A 16,099-nucleotide genomic window follows, 5' to 3' on the forward strand; every position below is an offset into this window, starting at 1 on the left:
CCGAACTCCCTAAACTCAGCCTGCAGGACCCCATCCCTTTTTATACCTCTCATCGGTCATACCAGTGTGGACCACGACCTCTGGCTGTGCACCCTCGCCCTCCAGAATGCCCTGTAGCCGCTTGGTGATACCCATGACCCTTGCCCCAGGTAGGCAATATACCATCCTCGAATCACGTCTGCGACCAGAGAAACACCCATCTGTTCCCCTAACTATAGAATCCCCTACCACTATTGCTCTCCTGTCTTTTCTCCTCCCTCCCTGCACAGCTGAGCCACCCATGGTGCTCTGGTCATGACTACTGCTGCACTCTCTCTCAGACCTGAATAACGATTAGAAAGTAGGATGCCCTCCGAGGACTCCAGAACTACCTGCCTTGTCCTTCTTGTCTGTAGTCCAGTCCCTCGCTGCTTGCGCTTTCCTAAGCTGTGGGGTGACCACCTCCTTAAACGTGCTATCCACGTATCTCTCATCCTCGTGAATACACCTTAGTGACACCAACTGCTCCTTGAGTTCCAAGATTCGGCACTCAGGTTTTTGCATTTTGTGACACTTTATGCACATGGAGTTGTCCAGGACATAGGTAGGGTCCTGGAGTCCCCGACACTGCCATCACTATCCCCGGGTATGTCCTGTCCCACTGGCAGGACAGACCCAGCAGAGGTGGCAGCACAGTGGTATACAGTCAAGACAGAGGTGCTCTGGGGGTCCTCAACATCAACTACAGACTCCATGAAGTCTCAAGGCATTAGGCCAAACATGGGCAAGGAAACCTCCTGCTGATTACCACCTATTGCCCTCCCTCAACTGCTGAATCAGTACTCCTCCATGTTGAACACCATTTGGAGGAAGCACAGAAGCTGGCAAGGCCACAGAATGTACTCTGGGTGGGGGACTTCAATGTCCATCACCAAGATTGGCTCGGCAGCACCACTATATAGCTGCTAGACTGGGTATGTGGCAGGAGGTGAGGGAACCAACAAGAGGGAAAAACATACTTGACCTTGTCCTCACCTATCTGCCTGCCGCAGATGCAGCAGTCCATGACTGTATTGGTAGGAGTGACCACCGCACAGTACTTGTGGAGACGAAATCCCGCCTTCACATTGAAAATACCCTCCATCGTCTTGTGTGGCATTACCACTGTGTGAATGGGATAGATTTTGAACAGATCTAGTAATGCGAAACTGGGTATCCATGAGGCATTGTGGGCCATCAGCAACAGCAGAATTGTACTCAACCACAATCTGTAACAATCTGTAATTGTTTTGCCCGTTGAGTGTGTGAGAGAAGCCTGGCATATTCCCACACTACCATTACCATCAAGCCAGGAGACCAACCCTGGTTCAATGAAGAGTTCTGGAGGGTATGCCAGGAGCAGCACCTGGCATACCTCAAAATGAGGTGTCAACCTGGTAAAGCTACAACACAGGACTATCTGCGTGCCAAACTGCATAAGCAGCATGCAATAGACAGAGCTAAGCGATCCCATAACCAACGCATCAGATCTAAGCTCTGCAGTCCTGCCACATCAAGCTGTGAATGGTAGTGGACAATTAGACAACTAACTGGAGGAGGTGACTCCACAAATATCCCCACCCTCAGTGATGGGGGAACCCAGCACATCAGTGCAAAAGATACGGCTGAAGCATTTGCAACAATCTTCAGTCAGTAGTGCTGAGTGGATGATCCATCTCAGCCTCCTCCTGAAGATCCCAGCATCACAGATGCCAGACTTCAGCCAATTCGATTCACTCCACGTGATATAAAGAAACGACTGAAGGCACTGGATACTGCAAAGGCTATGGGCCCTAACAATGTTCCAGCAATAGTACTGAAAACCTGTGATCCAGAACTTACCGTGCCCCTAGCCAAGCTGTTCCAATACAGCGACAACACTGGCATCTACCCAACAATGTGGAAAATTGCCCAGGGATGTCCTGTACACAAAAAGCAGGATAAGTCCAACCCAGCCAACTACTGCCCTATCAGTCTACTCTCAATCATCAGTAAACATAGAAAACAAAGAAAATAGGTGCAGGAATAGGCCATTCGGCCTGCTCCACCATTCAAAAAATATCATGGCTGATCATCTAATTCAGTACCCTGTTCCTGCTTTCTCCCCATATATCTTGATCCCTTTGGCATTAAGAAATATATTTATCTCCTTCTTGAATATATTTAATGACTTGGTCTCCACTGCCTTCTGCGGTAGTGAATTCCACAGGTTCACTACCCTCTGAGTGAAGAAATTTCTCCTCATCTTGGCTGTAAATGGCATACCCCGTATCCTGAGACTGTGACCCCTGGTTCTGGACTACCTAGCCATCTGGAACATCCTCCCTGCATCTAGCCTGTCTAGTCCTGTTAGAATTTTATAGGTTTCTATGAGATCCCCTCTCATTCTTCTAAACTCTAATGAATATAGGCCTAGTCGACCCAATCTCGCCTCATATGTCAATCCTGCCATCCCAGGAATTAGCCTAGTAAATCCTCTTTGCACTCCCTCCAACAAGAACATTCTTTCTCAGAGAAGAAGCCAAAACTGCACACAATACTCCAGATGTGGTCTCACCATGGCCCTGTATAACTGCAGTAAGACATTCTTGCTCCTGTACTCAAATCCTCTTGTAATGAAGGCCAACATACCAATAGCCTTCCTAACTGCTTGCTTTCAGTGACTGGTGTATGAGAACACCCAGGTCTCGTTGCATATTCTCCTCTCCTCCACTTAATCAACCTTTGTCCTCCTTTGCTGAATTCTAAACTGCTCCCAATCCTCATTGCTTTTTCTAGCAATTTTATATGCCTCCTCTTTGGATCTAATACTATCCCTAATTTCTTTTGTAAGCCACAGTTGAGCCAACTTTCCTGTTTTATTTTTATGCCAGACAGGAATGAACAATTGTTGTAATTCATGCACACGTTCTTTAAATATTATACATTGCCTATCCGCCGTCAACCCTATTAGTAAAGGTCCCCAATCTACCACAACCAACCCGCGCCTCATACCTTCGTAGTTTCCTTTATTTAGATTCAGGACCCTAGTTTCGGATTCAACTACTTCACTCTCCATCTTAATGAAGAATTCTATCATGATATGGTCGCTCCTCCCTAAGGGGCCCTGCACAACAAAATTGTTAATTAATCCATTCTCATTGCACAATACCCAGTCTAGGATAGCCTGTTCTCTGGTTGGTTCATCAACGTATTGGTCTAAAAAACCGTCATGTACATACTCCAAGAAATCCTCCTCCACAGTATTATTGCTAATTTGTTTTGACCAATCTAAATGTAGATTAAAGTCACCCATGATTACAGTTGTACCCTTATTGCATGCATCTCTAACTTCCTGTTTAATGTTATCCCTTACATCTACACTACTGTTTGGGGGCCTAAAGACAACCCCCACCAATGTTTTCTGCCCCTTGGTATTTCTTAGCCTGGTGATGGAAGGTGTCATCAACAGTGCTATCAAGCGGCACTTACTTAGCAATAACTTGCTTACTGAAGCTCAGTTTGGGTTCTGCCAGGGCCACTCAGCTCCTGACCTCATTACAGCCTTGGTTCAAACATGGACAAAAGAGCTAAACTCAAGAGGTGAGGTGAGAATGACAGCCCTTGACATCAAGGCAGCATTAGACCGAGTATGGCATCAAGGAGCCCCAGCAAAACTGAAGTCAATGGGAATCAGGGGAAAACTCTCTGCTGCTTGGAGTCATACCTAGCGCAAAGGAAGATGGTTGTGGTTGTTGCAGGTCAATCATCTCAGCTCCAGGACATCACTGCAGGAGTTCCTCAGGGTAGTGTCCTAGGCCCAACCATCTTCAGCTGTTTCATCAATGACCTTCCTTCAATCATAAGGTCAGAAGTGGGGATGTTCGTTGATGATTGCACAATGTTCAGCACCATTCGCAACTCCTCAGATACTGAAGCAGTCTGTGTAGAAATGCAGCAAGACCTGGGCAATATTCAGGCTTGGGCTGTTAAGTGGCAAGTAACATTTGTGCCATACGTGCCAGGCAATGACCATCTCCAATAAGAGAGAATCTAACCATCTCCCCTTGACATTCAATGGCATTACGATTGCTGAGTGCCCCATTATCAACATCCAAGGGGTTACCATTGACCAGAAACTGAACTGGAGTAGCCATATAAATACTGTGGCTACAACAGCAGGTCAGAGGCTCAGAATCCTGCGGCGAGTAACTCACGTCCTGACTCCCCAAAGCTTGTCCACCACTTTACAAGGCACAAGTCAGGAGTGTGATGGAATACTCTCCACTTGCCTGGATGGGTGCAGCTCCAACAACACTCAGGAAGCTCGACCATCCAGGACAAAGCAGCCCACTTGATTGGGACTCCATTCACAAACATTCACTCCCTCCATTACCGATGCACAGTGGCATCAGTGTGTACCATCTACAAGATGCACTGCACCAATGCACCAGGCTCCTTAGACAGCACCTTTCAAACCCGCGATCTCTACCAACTAGAAGGACCAGGGCAACAAATGCATGGGAACACCATCACATGCAAGCTCCCCTCCAAGTCACACACCATCCTGACTTGGAACTATATCGCCCTTCCTTCACTGTCGCTGGGCCAAAATCCTGGAACTCCCTTCCTAACAGCACTGAGGGTGTACCTACCTCACTCGACTGCAGCGGTTCAAGAAGGTAGCTCACCACCAGCTTCTCAAGGGCAATTAGGATGGGCAATAAATGCTGGCCTAGCCAGTGACACCCACATCCCACGAACGAATAAAAAAAAAAACACGGCACAGGATGGGTGTGAGTAGCCCTGCCATACCTCAAATTATATATTTACTGCACTAAAAATTGGAAGTTAAATAAACACAATAAAAGGCTTATAAATAGAACCAACAAATGGGTAACCACATATCGACTACTGGTATTTTAACTTCTACTTAGTTGATAGACTTAAATGTTAGAGAAAAAATAAAATTCAGCAGAAGAAAATAAGAAAAAACCCACCAGATACTCACCAACTAGCTCCCTGTGACTCGCTGCTCTCTCTCTGCTCTCGTGCTGTTTGTAGCTCCAAAGTCTCACCCAGCCAATCACCTACCTGCTTCCTTCTGATGTCTACTTACCGAAACTAATCTACCTTACCACTATAAATATACCCTACTAATACTAAAATATTACCAATAGTAGTACTAACCTCAGTTATAAACATTACTGCTTTAAAATAAAACAGAAGTCAACTCACCAGCATTTCCCTTCTGCTTGTGTGCCTAAATTAATTATAAGGTAATTACATAAATTTTAATTTGAAGTTTTTAAAAAATTTGTAGCTATTTACACACGTACCCCAACAGTAGTGTACTCACCCAGCTATTTATAGATACTCCCTAACAGCCACTGACGCCCACATCCCATGAAAGAATAAAAAAACTAGGGGGCACAGTTTCAGAATAAGTGATCTCCCATGTAAGACAGAGAGGAAGAGAAATTTCTCTTAGCGGGTCGTTAATCTTTGGAATTCTCTTCCCCAGAGAGCATACAAGTGACAAATTAGGAACAGGAGTAGGCCACTCGGCATCTCAAGCCTGCTCCGGCATTCAATAAGATCATGGCTGATCTGACTGTAACCTTGACTCCATATTCCCGCCTACCCCGATAACCTTTTACCCCCTTCCTTATCAAGAATCTATCGACCTCTGCACAGTGGCGCAGTGGTTAGCACCGCAGCTTCACAGCTCCAGCGACCCGGGTTCAGTTCTGGGTATTGCCTGTGCGGAGTTTGCAAGTTCTCCCTATGACCGTGTGGGTTTTCGCCGGGTGCTCCGGTTTCCTCCCACAGCCAAAGACTTGCAGGTTGATAGGTAAATTGGCCATTGTGAATTGCCCCTAGTGTAGGTAGGTGGTAGGAGAAAGGTGTGGATGTGGTAGGGAATATGGGGTTAATGTAGGATTAGTATAAATGAGTGGTTGTTGGTCAGCGCAGACTCGGTGAGCCGAAGGGCCTGTTTCAGTGCTGTATCTCTAAATAAAATAAATAAATAGATGTAAGGTGTAATTGGCATTCAACAGGAAATTAGAGATGCATGCAATAAGGGTACAACTGTAATTATGGGTTACTTTAATCTACGTATAGATTGGGCAAACCAAATTAGCAATAATACTGTAGAGCAGGAATTCCTGGAGTGCGTACGTGATGGTTCTTTGGACCAATACATTGAAGAACCAACTAGCGAACAGGCCACCCTAGACTGGGTATTGTTTAATGAGAAAAGATTAGTTCACAATCTTGTTGTGCGGGGTCCCTTGAGGAAGAGCGACCACAAAATGATAGAATTCTTCATTAAGATGGAGAGAGAGAGAGAGTTGATTCTGAGACCAGAGTCCTGAATCTAAATAAAGGAAATTATGAAAGTACGAAGCGCGAGTTGGCTATGATAGATTGGGGAACGTTACTTAAAGGGTTGACAGTGGAGAGGCAATGGCTAGCATTTGAAGAGCGCATGGATGAATTGCAACAATTATTCATTCCTGTCTGGCTCAAAAATAAAACAGGAAAGGTAGCTTAACTGTGGCTTACAAAAGAAATTAGGGACAGTATTAGATCCAAGGAGGAGAAATAGAAAATGGCAAGAACAAGCAGCAAACCTGAGGATAGGGAGCAGTTGAGAATTCAGCAAAGGAGGACAAAGGGATTGATTAAGAAGGGGAAAATAGAATATGAGAGTAAGCTTGCAGAGAACATAAAAACTAACTGTAAAAGCTTCTATAGATATGTGAAGAGAAAAAGATTAGTGAAGACAAATGTGAGTCCCTTACAGTCAGAAACAGGGGTATTTATAATGGGGCACAAAGAAACGGCAGACCAATTAAACACATTATTTGTTTCTGTCTTCACAAAGGAGGACACAAATTACCTCCCAGAAATTCTGGGGAACACAGGGTCTAGTGAGAAGGAGGAACTGTATGAAATCAGTATTAGCAGGGAAATGGTGTTCGGGAAATTGATGGGATTGAAGGCCGATTAATCCCCAGGGCCTGATAATCTATGTCACAGAGTACTTCGGGAAGTGGCCCTAGAAATAGTAGATGCATTGCTGGTCATTTTTCAAAATTCTATGACTCTGGAACAGTTCCAACAGATTGGAGGGTGCTAATGTAACCCCACTATTTAAAAAAGGAGATAGAGAGAAAACAGGGAATTATAGACCAGTTAGCCTGACATCAGTAGTGGGGAAAATACGAGCGTCCATTATAAAAGATGTAATAGCAGAGGCGGTCAACATCCCCAGCATATATACCCTACTGAGCCAGTGGCGCTTGAAATGGCTTGGCAATGTGAGTCGCATGGAATATGGCAGGATCCCCAAGAACACAATGTACAGCGAGCTCGTCACTGGTATCAGACCCACCGGCCATCCATGTCTCCGCTTTAAAGACATCTGCAAACGCGACATGAAGTCCTGTGACATTGATCACAAGTCATGGGAGTCAATTGCCAGTGATCGCCACAGCTGGCGGACAGCCATAAAGGCGGGGCTAAAGAGTGGCGAGTTGAAGAGACTTAGCTGTTGGTAGGAAAAAAGACAGAAGCGCAAGGGGAGAGCCAACTGTGTAACAGCCCCGACAACCAATTTTATCTGCAGCACCTGTGGAAGAGTCTGTCACTGTAGAATTGGCCTCTATAGCCACTCCAGGCACTGCTGCAGAAACCACGACGGAGGAGGCAGAGGAAGAGGAAGAAGAAGAATAGCAGAGCACTTGGAAAACAATGACATGATCGGACAAAGTCAACATGGATTTACGAAAGGGAAATCATACTTGACAAATCTACTGGAATTTTTTGAGGATGTAACTAGTAGAATAGATAAGGGAGAACCAGTGGATGTGGTGTATTTGGACTTTCAGAAGGCTTTCGATAAGGTCCCACAAAAGAAATTAGCGTGCAAAATTAAAGCACATGGGATTGGGGGTAAGGTACTGACATGGATAGAGAACTGGCTAGCAGAAAGGAAACAAAGAGTAGGAATAAACGGGTCTTTTTCTGAGTGGCAGACAGTGACTAGTGGGGTACCACAGGGATCAGTGCTCGGACCCCAGCTATTCACAATACATATTAACGATATAGATGAGGGAATTAAATGTAATATATCTAAGTTTGCAGACGACTCAAAGCTGGGTGGGAATGTGAGCTGTGAGGAGGATGCAGGGAAGCTCCAGTGTGATTTGGAGAGGTTGAGTGAGTGGACAAATACATAGCAGATGCAGTATAATGTGGATAAATGTGAGGTTATCCACTTTGGAGGCAAAAACAGGAAGGCAGATTATCTGAACGGCAATAGATTGGGAAAGGGGTACGTGCAACGAGACCTGGGTTTCCTTGTGCACCAGTCGTTGAAAGTAAGCATGCAGGTGCAGCAGGCAGTTAAGAAGGCAAATGGTATGTTGGCCTTCATAGCGAGAGGATTTGAGTACAGGAGCAGGGATATCTTGTTGCAGTTTTACAAGGCCTTGGTGAGACCACACCTCGAGTATTGTGTGCAGTTTTGGTCTCCTTATTTGAGGAAGGATGTTCTTGCTGTGGAGGGAGTGCAGCGAAGCGAATGATTCCTGGGATGGCAGGACTGACTTATGAAGAGAGATTGGGTCGATTAGGCTTGTATTCGCTCGAGTTTAGAAGAATGAGAGGGGATCTCATAGAAACCAAAAAATTCTAACAGGACAGGACAGACTAGATGCAGGAAGGATGTTCCTGATGGTAGGGGAGTCCAGGACGAGGGGTCACAGTCTAAGGATAAGGGGTAAATCATTTAGGACTGAGATGAGGAGGGATTTCTTCACCCAGAGAGTGGTGAACCTGTGGAATTCTCTACCACGGAAAGCAGTTGAGCCCAAATCATTAAATATATTCAAGAAAGAGTTAGATATAGTTCTTGGGGCTAAAGGGATGAAGAGATATGGGGAGAAAGCAGGAACAGGTTACTGAGTTTGGATGATCAGCCATGATCGTATTGAATGGCAGAGCAGGCTTGAAGGGCCGAATGGCCTACTCCTGCTCCTATTTTTCTATGTTTCCATCTTTCTATATACTCTACTTTTCCCCAGAATAAAGCAGTTTCTTAAAAGGTTACCTCAATAAACAACAAAATTATCTGTTCATTATAAACCAAGTCTTAACCAATAATAAAGTAAATATACGAGCGAATTAAAATCATAAAGCCCCTTACTGGTGATAGCCCTAACGCGCACACACACATACACAACCGGTTAACTGGGGGAAAAAAGGGATTTTTGTTTACGGATGTTACAAAGAAATAGAAGGAATAAAAAAAACAGACAGAAGAAAAGGTATGGAAGGAAGTCCATTGTTTCGCTAAGGTGTCCCAAAGGCGAATAGGCGGCTGCCTCCAGGATCTTCCCAGAACAATCCCTTCCAGGCAATGTTGAAGATCAGTCTGTGTAGGCTTTCAAGATGCAGCTATGGAAGGCTTCACATAGGTCTTACATCAGGCGTGCAGCAACAAAGGTTTCAATTCTCTCACATTTGATGCAAAGTTCCTTCAAAAATGCAAGGTTACCACAAACAGGCAGTATTTCTTCAAACACAGGAGGCAACAAGAAACATACATGACACAGGAATCCTTTTCAAGAGAAAGACTAGCTGTTTTTCTTCTGGCAGGTCAGGAAGCAAACTTCTTCTGTTTTTCAGGAAAAATACCAACTGGCTTTTTAACAGTTCAAATTGAAACTAACTTTTTCCCGAAACAAGTCCTATGACAACCATAAATCCTGGACTGTCACTTCCTTGTAAATATCTGTCCCTTCAGGTCAGAACACAACCCCCTGCTGGGTTCTTTGCAAACAGGTGCCTTCCAGTAAAACTTGTTTACATTCAGTCCAACCCTTCTGGTAACTTCTTTTAAAAACAATTACAAATTTCAGCCTCTTCAAGATTCCAGTGTCCATTACAATGGTTCCATTACAATCAATTACAGAGAAAAATAGAAGCACTCACATAATACAAAAATGAACAAAGCCTATTGGGGTAAGCAAAGAGGGAAAAAGAAGAAAATTCAAGGCTGGAATTCAATCCTGGGGTGTGAAGGTCTGTAAACCACCTGAATTTCACTCCCACAATGAAAAGAATCTGTGGTGAGTTTGCGGTACTAATTTAAGAGGCATTCACATTTTGTTATTCTATACATAATCTCCATTAACAATGGTCTGAATTTCCACTGTATAAGATTTCACCCCAAGCTCTTTGAAACTTTTTTTTATTGTCCACCTTGCACTGATTATTTGTATTCAAACCTAAAAATCAAATTCTATATGCATTGTGTCTTATGTAATTAGCCAATTAAGGATTAGTTTCGTTTTACATTGCATCAGTGACTTGCAGCTTTTCAGCAACAAAATCCAGAGACCAGGAGTATTAATCATTGAAAAAATTGACACACCTTTTCAGATATTAAGAGGTGTGGGTGTCTTAAACAGGTTTCTCTACTGATTTGATTTCATCAACTACTTTGAACAATTCTGGCTATGTAAAGGGTAAAGACAGCAAGTACCACACACCTATGACTGTTTCAAGACATTTCAAGACACATTGGCAGAAATTATGACAGTATCATGCAGATTCAACGAATGCAAAGTCGCTCATTCCTCAAACAGCTAAATACCTTTCATCAGCTCTGACTGCAGGATCTGCATAGAACAAGCACATTGCTTGCAAAAACACTACTCCAACCATCCTGAGATGACGAACTTTTAGCATCGAACCTTAAATTCGATGACATTTATTCGTGACATTGTTGCATACAAGTTAGTTATATTGCTACTTTTCAGAAATTCTTTTGAATTTGCATTTCACCTTAAGTGAAAAGATACACAGCGTGATAAACAAGGTGTTGACAAACCTGTGGAAGAAATCATTTTTTTAAAAATCACCCCAGCTCAGCAAGTCTGCTTCAGCCAATCGATTTAATGCTTCTAGCTCCTCCTCAGTGCACCTAGCTGATGTTCCGCTCACATCAGATCACTTAGAACGGCTCTCCTTAAAGCAGACATTTTACAATAAAACGGAGGACAACGTTAAGAGAATCTCAGCCAGCTGTAAAATAATTCCAATTGCTGCAGGACTGTATGCAATGTAAGGTAGTGATTAATGATGAATTCAAAAAGGAATTCATGATAAACTTTTTTTCCCCAGAGTGGTGAGAATGTGGAACTAGCCACCACGTGGGAGCAGTTGAGGCAAATAGCACAGACATATTTAAGGGCAAGATAGATAAAACACAAGGGAGAAAGAAACAGATGATAGGGTTGGGTGAAGTAGGCTCGTGTGGAGCTGAATGGCCTGTTTCTGTGGTGTACTTTCTACGCAATTCTATAAAATTGAGGCTAGCTTGTCCTAGAGCACATAGACAATGTGTTACAAAGGCCACCCTGCCCACAGCAAATATTCTGCTTCTGGAATAAATTTCAAAAGTGCCATTATTTCCTTAATTCTGAATTCTTGTTCTAATTAAGAAAGCAGCTGTTGCTGCAACACAATCAAAGTTAGGGGTTTTGATTGCTGTCCTACTCTGCAGTTTGTTGCTATTATCCAGACAGTTCAGGAGACTTTGTGCTCCCCTCCTGGTTTTACAGTTTTATCCATTCCACTCAATATGTAATGCATGCGATGAGAAGCTGGATAAGTGCACAAGAAAATAATAGATGATTATACTGATATAGTTAGAAGAAGATGGATGGGAGGAGGTGTGTGTGCGCACATAAAATGGCCTGTTTCTGTGGTATAAATGTTAAATACCCTAGTTGTGTGTGTATATATATATATATATATATATATATATATATATGTAGGATCTCCTATGATTAAAGATTTGTTTTCTTTTTAATTCATGAAATTAAAACTTGTTCAATTCCCATGGTGCTTGAGGGCTTGATTAGGGCTTTTAGCTGGCACTGTGATTTAGGCATTTGCTGAAATGACAGGACGTATAAAATTCATCTCTCAACATTTTTTTCATGGCCCCATTGGCAAACAGTTAGGCAAGGCTGTTTTGAGATAAGAAATGGAACAATGGGAGAACATGATGAAAAAAATCTGTTGTTTTGAAGGAAATACATTGTTCAAAATAACACTTGTTATGCCATAATGAACTGGCAATGACAGGGTTTGAGAGAAACCAGAGTGTAAAGATCTCTCTATTTTCTTAACAAGTTGTAGATTGAGTCCGAATTGGAAAGGAACAATCACAAGGTTACACCTCTACTGGGGGAAAGAGAATATGGGTTATTGTATGGGTTATTTCTCTGTATGTCTATTGTTTAAAGATTGTGTGTATATTTGGTCTTGGTCAGATACAATAAATGGAGAAACATTGTAAACCTTATTCAGGTGTCAGGAATCAAACTTATTGCATAAATACTATGTAGTTCTACATAACCAGTGAATATCTGATCTGCATAAATGGCAGATACTTGTGCTTACTGACTGCGTGCGTGTATCAGCTATGGGTATTTTATCCATTCCAACCTCTGATTTGAATGTGTAAATTAAACTCCTCAACTATTGGCCCACATTACAGGAAAAATGATTTCTAACTTTGAGCTAGTCACAGCAGATTTCCAATTTAGAAAAACTAATACTTCGATCATTTGATTCTTTTCCCCCACCCCGGCCATAAAATGATTTGAACATGAGGATGTGAATTTCAATTTGGAGGCTTTGGGGAACAAGGAGCTAATGTAGGTTATTGAACTAGAGCCATGTGAGGGCAAAGAAAAGAGGTGGGTCACGAGGTCAGGCAATGAAGGAGAAACTAAGGGTGGGGCTTGGTTGAGTGGTAGAAAAGGAGGATTGGAAAGGAGAGGTGAGAGGGATAGAACAAGATGAGATACTCAAAGGAAGAAAAAGTGCCAGAGAAGTTGGGCAGGAGCTGGGAAGGGTGGTAGAGTGAGGTAAAATCAGGCCCCAAGAGTCAGTGGTAGGACATGCACAGGAAGGATTGGAGGTCAGAGAAATTTTCCCGCAGCAGGTATGCTGTGTGGCAAGATCGGAGACAGAGGATTAGGTGGTTGATGTTGCAGCTTGTAAGGAGACAGTGATGGGCTTCTCAATGAGCCCTTTGTGGAATACCAGAAAAGGCACTGAGGGGCGCCGGAAGAAAAAGGATAGTGAAAGGTTGAGGTAAGGATATGGCGAGTGGGCAAAATTCTTCAAGGGGTGACAGTGAAAGGAGGAGACAGTGGAGGTGGGTTCAATAGGAGTAATGAGAAGAGGGGGTAAAAAAGGGAAGATGCAAGAAACGATTTAGGATCCGGAATGGCAGCCAAAATGTATCCATGGATGGACACAGTGGGCTGGATTTTATTCGCACGCCACGCTCTTCTGACACAGAAGTGCCGCCGCACAGCCTCTACGATATTATGCGCGGGGGCAGATTTAAATAGAGGGGGCGAAGTGGCCGCTCCCGATGACATAGAGGGGGCGGTCGTTGCGTCCCCGGCGAGGGCATCTGGCGCAACTGCGCAAGCGCGGCGCCATTTTTAAAAGAGCTTCAAGCCCTTCAGTAACATTTTAAAATTTAAAGGCCCCGATCTCCGGGAAATGAAATTAAATTTAATTTTAACTCTAAATCCCATCTCCCACCCCCCCAATGGGTAAATTATATAGTAACTGCCCTCTCCCCCCATAATAAACTTTAATTAATATCCTGAACTTTCCCCCCTGAAATTTGTTCCCTTTGACCCTCAACCCCTTCCCACCAACCTCACAGCCAATAAAAATTGCTTTCCCCACTCCCCCACGCCTTCTGCTCTGAAAATTTTATTTCTCCCCCTCCCCACCAGGTTCGCACCTAGGAACTAAGGCGTGAGGTGACCATGAAATCGGCGTGCAACAGATGCCGCCTGCAGGTAAGTTAATTTAAATCTGATTATTGTTCATTTAAGTATTTATATGAAGGCCCCGCCGTCAAGCGGCAGGGGGGCCGCACTGAGGTCCCCCCGCCGCTGGTAATATGCAGCAGGCCCTTCTCGACGTCGGGGATCGAGGCGGGTCTCTCCCCGCTGAATTTTACAGGAGCCCCGCCATGACCCACGGTGTCAAAGGGCTGGTAAAATTCAGCCCAGTATTTCATTTTACATGGGTGTGATGAAGCTTAGAATAAATTATATCTAAAGCACACAGTAGAAGATTGTAAAGAACAAAATAAAGAATGATGGTGCATAAATACATAGCACTGCAACTGCATAGGACTGTCCCACACAATAAGTTCCTCTGGTGGCCATGGTGCCAAAGCAGAAAGCAATTAGCTTTGAACAGAAGCTTTGAAGCAAGGTTTCCAAGCATACTGGGTTATTTATATCAATCTATAAGATTGGCAGGACCCAGTAGCTTATAGAGTCAGGAATGTAGAATATTCCAAAAAAATGTCAATGCGCCTCATGAAATTTCTGCTGTAACCACACAGAACAGATACCCTAGCTAAAAAAAGCAATCACAACAATAAAAAGCAAATCCTTCAGTATCATTCTCTACTGGTTGGATTTAATGCAATGGATATCAACTTTATTTTGCATTTCCAGTCCATCCAAAAAAAAGTCACAAGCTCTTTGCAAATCCACATCAACATTATTTGAAAGCAGCAAATGCTGGAATCACTCAGCAGGTCGAGCAGCATCCGTAGAGAAACAGTGTTAATGTTTCAGATTGATGACCTTTCATCAGAACTGACCTGCTAAGTGTTTCCAGCATTTTCTGTTTGTTTTTCACGTTTCCAGCATCTGCAGGATCTTGCTTTTGTTTTATCATTTGGAAGCAACTCGTCCTGACAAATAAGAAGCAAAGTTATCAATCTACACAAGTTGTTTTGCAAACAAACTTCATCATTACTTCATAATACTCTAAAAGCAATGCTATTTCAAATCTTACCTCCACTTCAACGGACTGCATCGACAGGTCACAGGGTGGTCTCGGTGCCTTGGGTCTTGTGGCATACCAGTACGTTACAAGTGCTGCAATGGTGCCAATGCCTATTAGAGTGGATGGTGGAAGAGAGTGTATGAACTGCCGGACTTCCCCCAGTTCTGGAATACGCAGATGTGTCAACAGCTCATGTGCTTGCATAGTTGTCGCGGGATCTTCACTTCTGTGGCAGTGAAAAGCAGAACAGACATAAGTAATATCCACTGGATGGAAGAAGAAATGCAACTGACATTCTTCAATACTATATTCCTTGAGGAATTGAAATTCAATAAAAAAAACACTGCTGAAGAAACAGAAGTTCTACTCTGTCCTTCACCTTTGGTAGCCAGTACTAAAGCCTGGCTCGGGTATAAAATTAAAACCCGACCTGGGCCCGACCTGACAACAGCCAACCCGAACCCGACCCAGGCCCGAGTCATTTAATTTTTTTTAAATGCCCAACCCGACCCGAACCCGACACATGTATTTGGGTTTGGTCGGATAGCCAGGCTTTGCTGCAGAATGTGGAGTCTGGACTGCAAGTATCCCACCTTGAGGACCTGAATGTTCATTTGAAGATTACTTCCTGGAGCAAGGCAGCACTGTCCACATCCAGTCCGACCCGACCCCGAATGCTGGACCCGGAAGAGAGACCCGACCCGAACCCGAACCCGACAGATGTCGTCGGGTCTGGTCTGGTTCGGGTCGCGTAGCCGCGCTTTAGCCATCAAGCCCTTCCAATAGATTACAGGTTAAAGGGGCAAAGCTAAATCTACATCAACTAACGTACTTTCCACATGCCAGCTTCAATAGCATGCCCCAAGCCCTATTGCATCATTGCGGCATTTTCATTTCCCCACACACATTTGGAGGAGACGATGATTAGTACCAGGAACAGTTGCAAATTTGTTATAATTACCATTCACTTTTGTTTCGTACAGAATGCCAATGAATTTGTTTCCATATATTGCATGGTAACTTTAAAGTAGGACATGATTATCAGAGACGATTTGAAAAACACACTCAAATTTTCCCAAGTTTCCTTGGCAAGTCTGCATGGTGAATCAGTCCGCTGTGGAGTGGTATCAAGACTTCTCTTTCCCTAAGACAATTGTACAAGAACATTAAGATTGGGTGG

At 43.7% G+C, this 16,099-nt stretch overlaps 1 protein-coding gene across 3 annotated transcripts in view; it reads right to left on the minus strand.

The window, feature by feature from the left end:
- The window catches only part of LOC137368979 (long-chain-fatty-acid--CoA ligase 1-like), a 199,085-nt gene that overhangs the window by 91,588 nt on the left and 91,398 nt on the right, over positions 1-16,099 (minus strand). For all 3 annotated transcript variants that reach the window (XM_068029399.1, XM_068029398.1, XM_068029400.1), the window contains exon 2: positions 14,929-15,145. In XM_068029399.1, the coding sequence (XP_067885500.1) occupies positions 14,929-15,123 (195 nt within the window). In that variant the 5' untranslated portion in view covers positions 15,124-15,145. The remainder of the gene's footprint in view (positions 1-14,928; positions 15,146-16,099) is intronic.

The sequence above is a fragment of the Heterodontus francisci genome, chromosome 4, assembly GCF_036365525.1.
Source record: "Heterodontus francisci isolate sHetFra1 chromosome 4, sHetFra1.hap1, whole genome shotgun sequence".
NCBI classification, from domain to species: Eukaryota; Metazoa; Chordata; class Chondrichthyes; order Heterodontiformes; family Heterodontidae; genus Heterodontus; species Heterodontus francisci.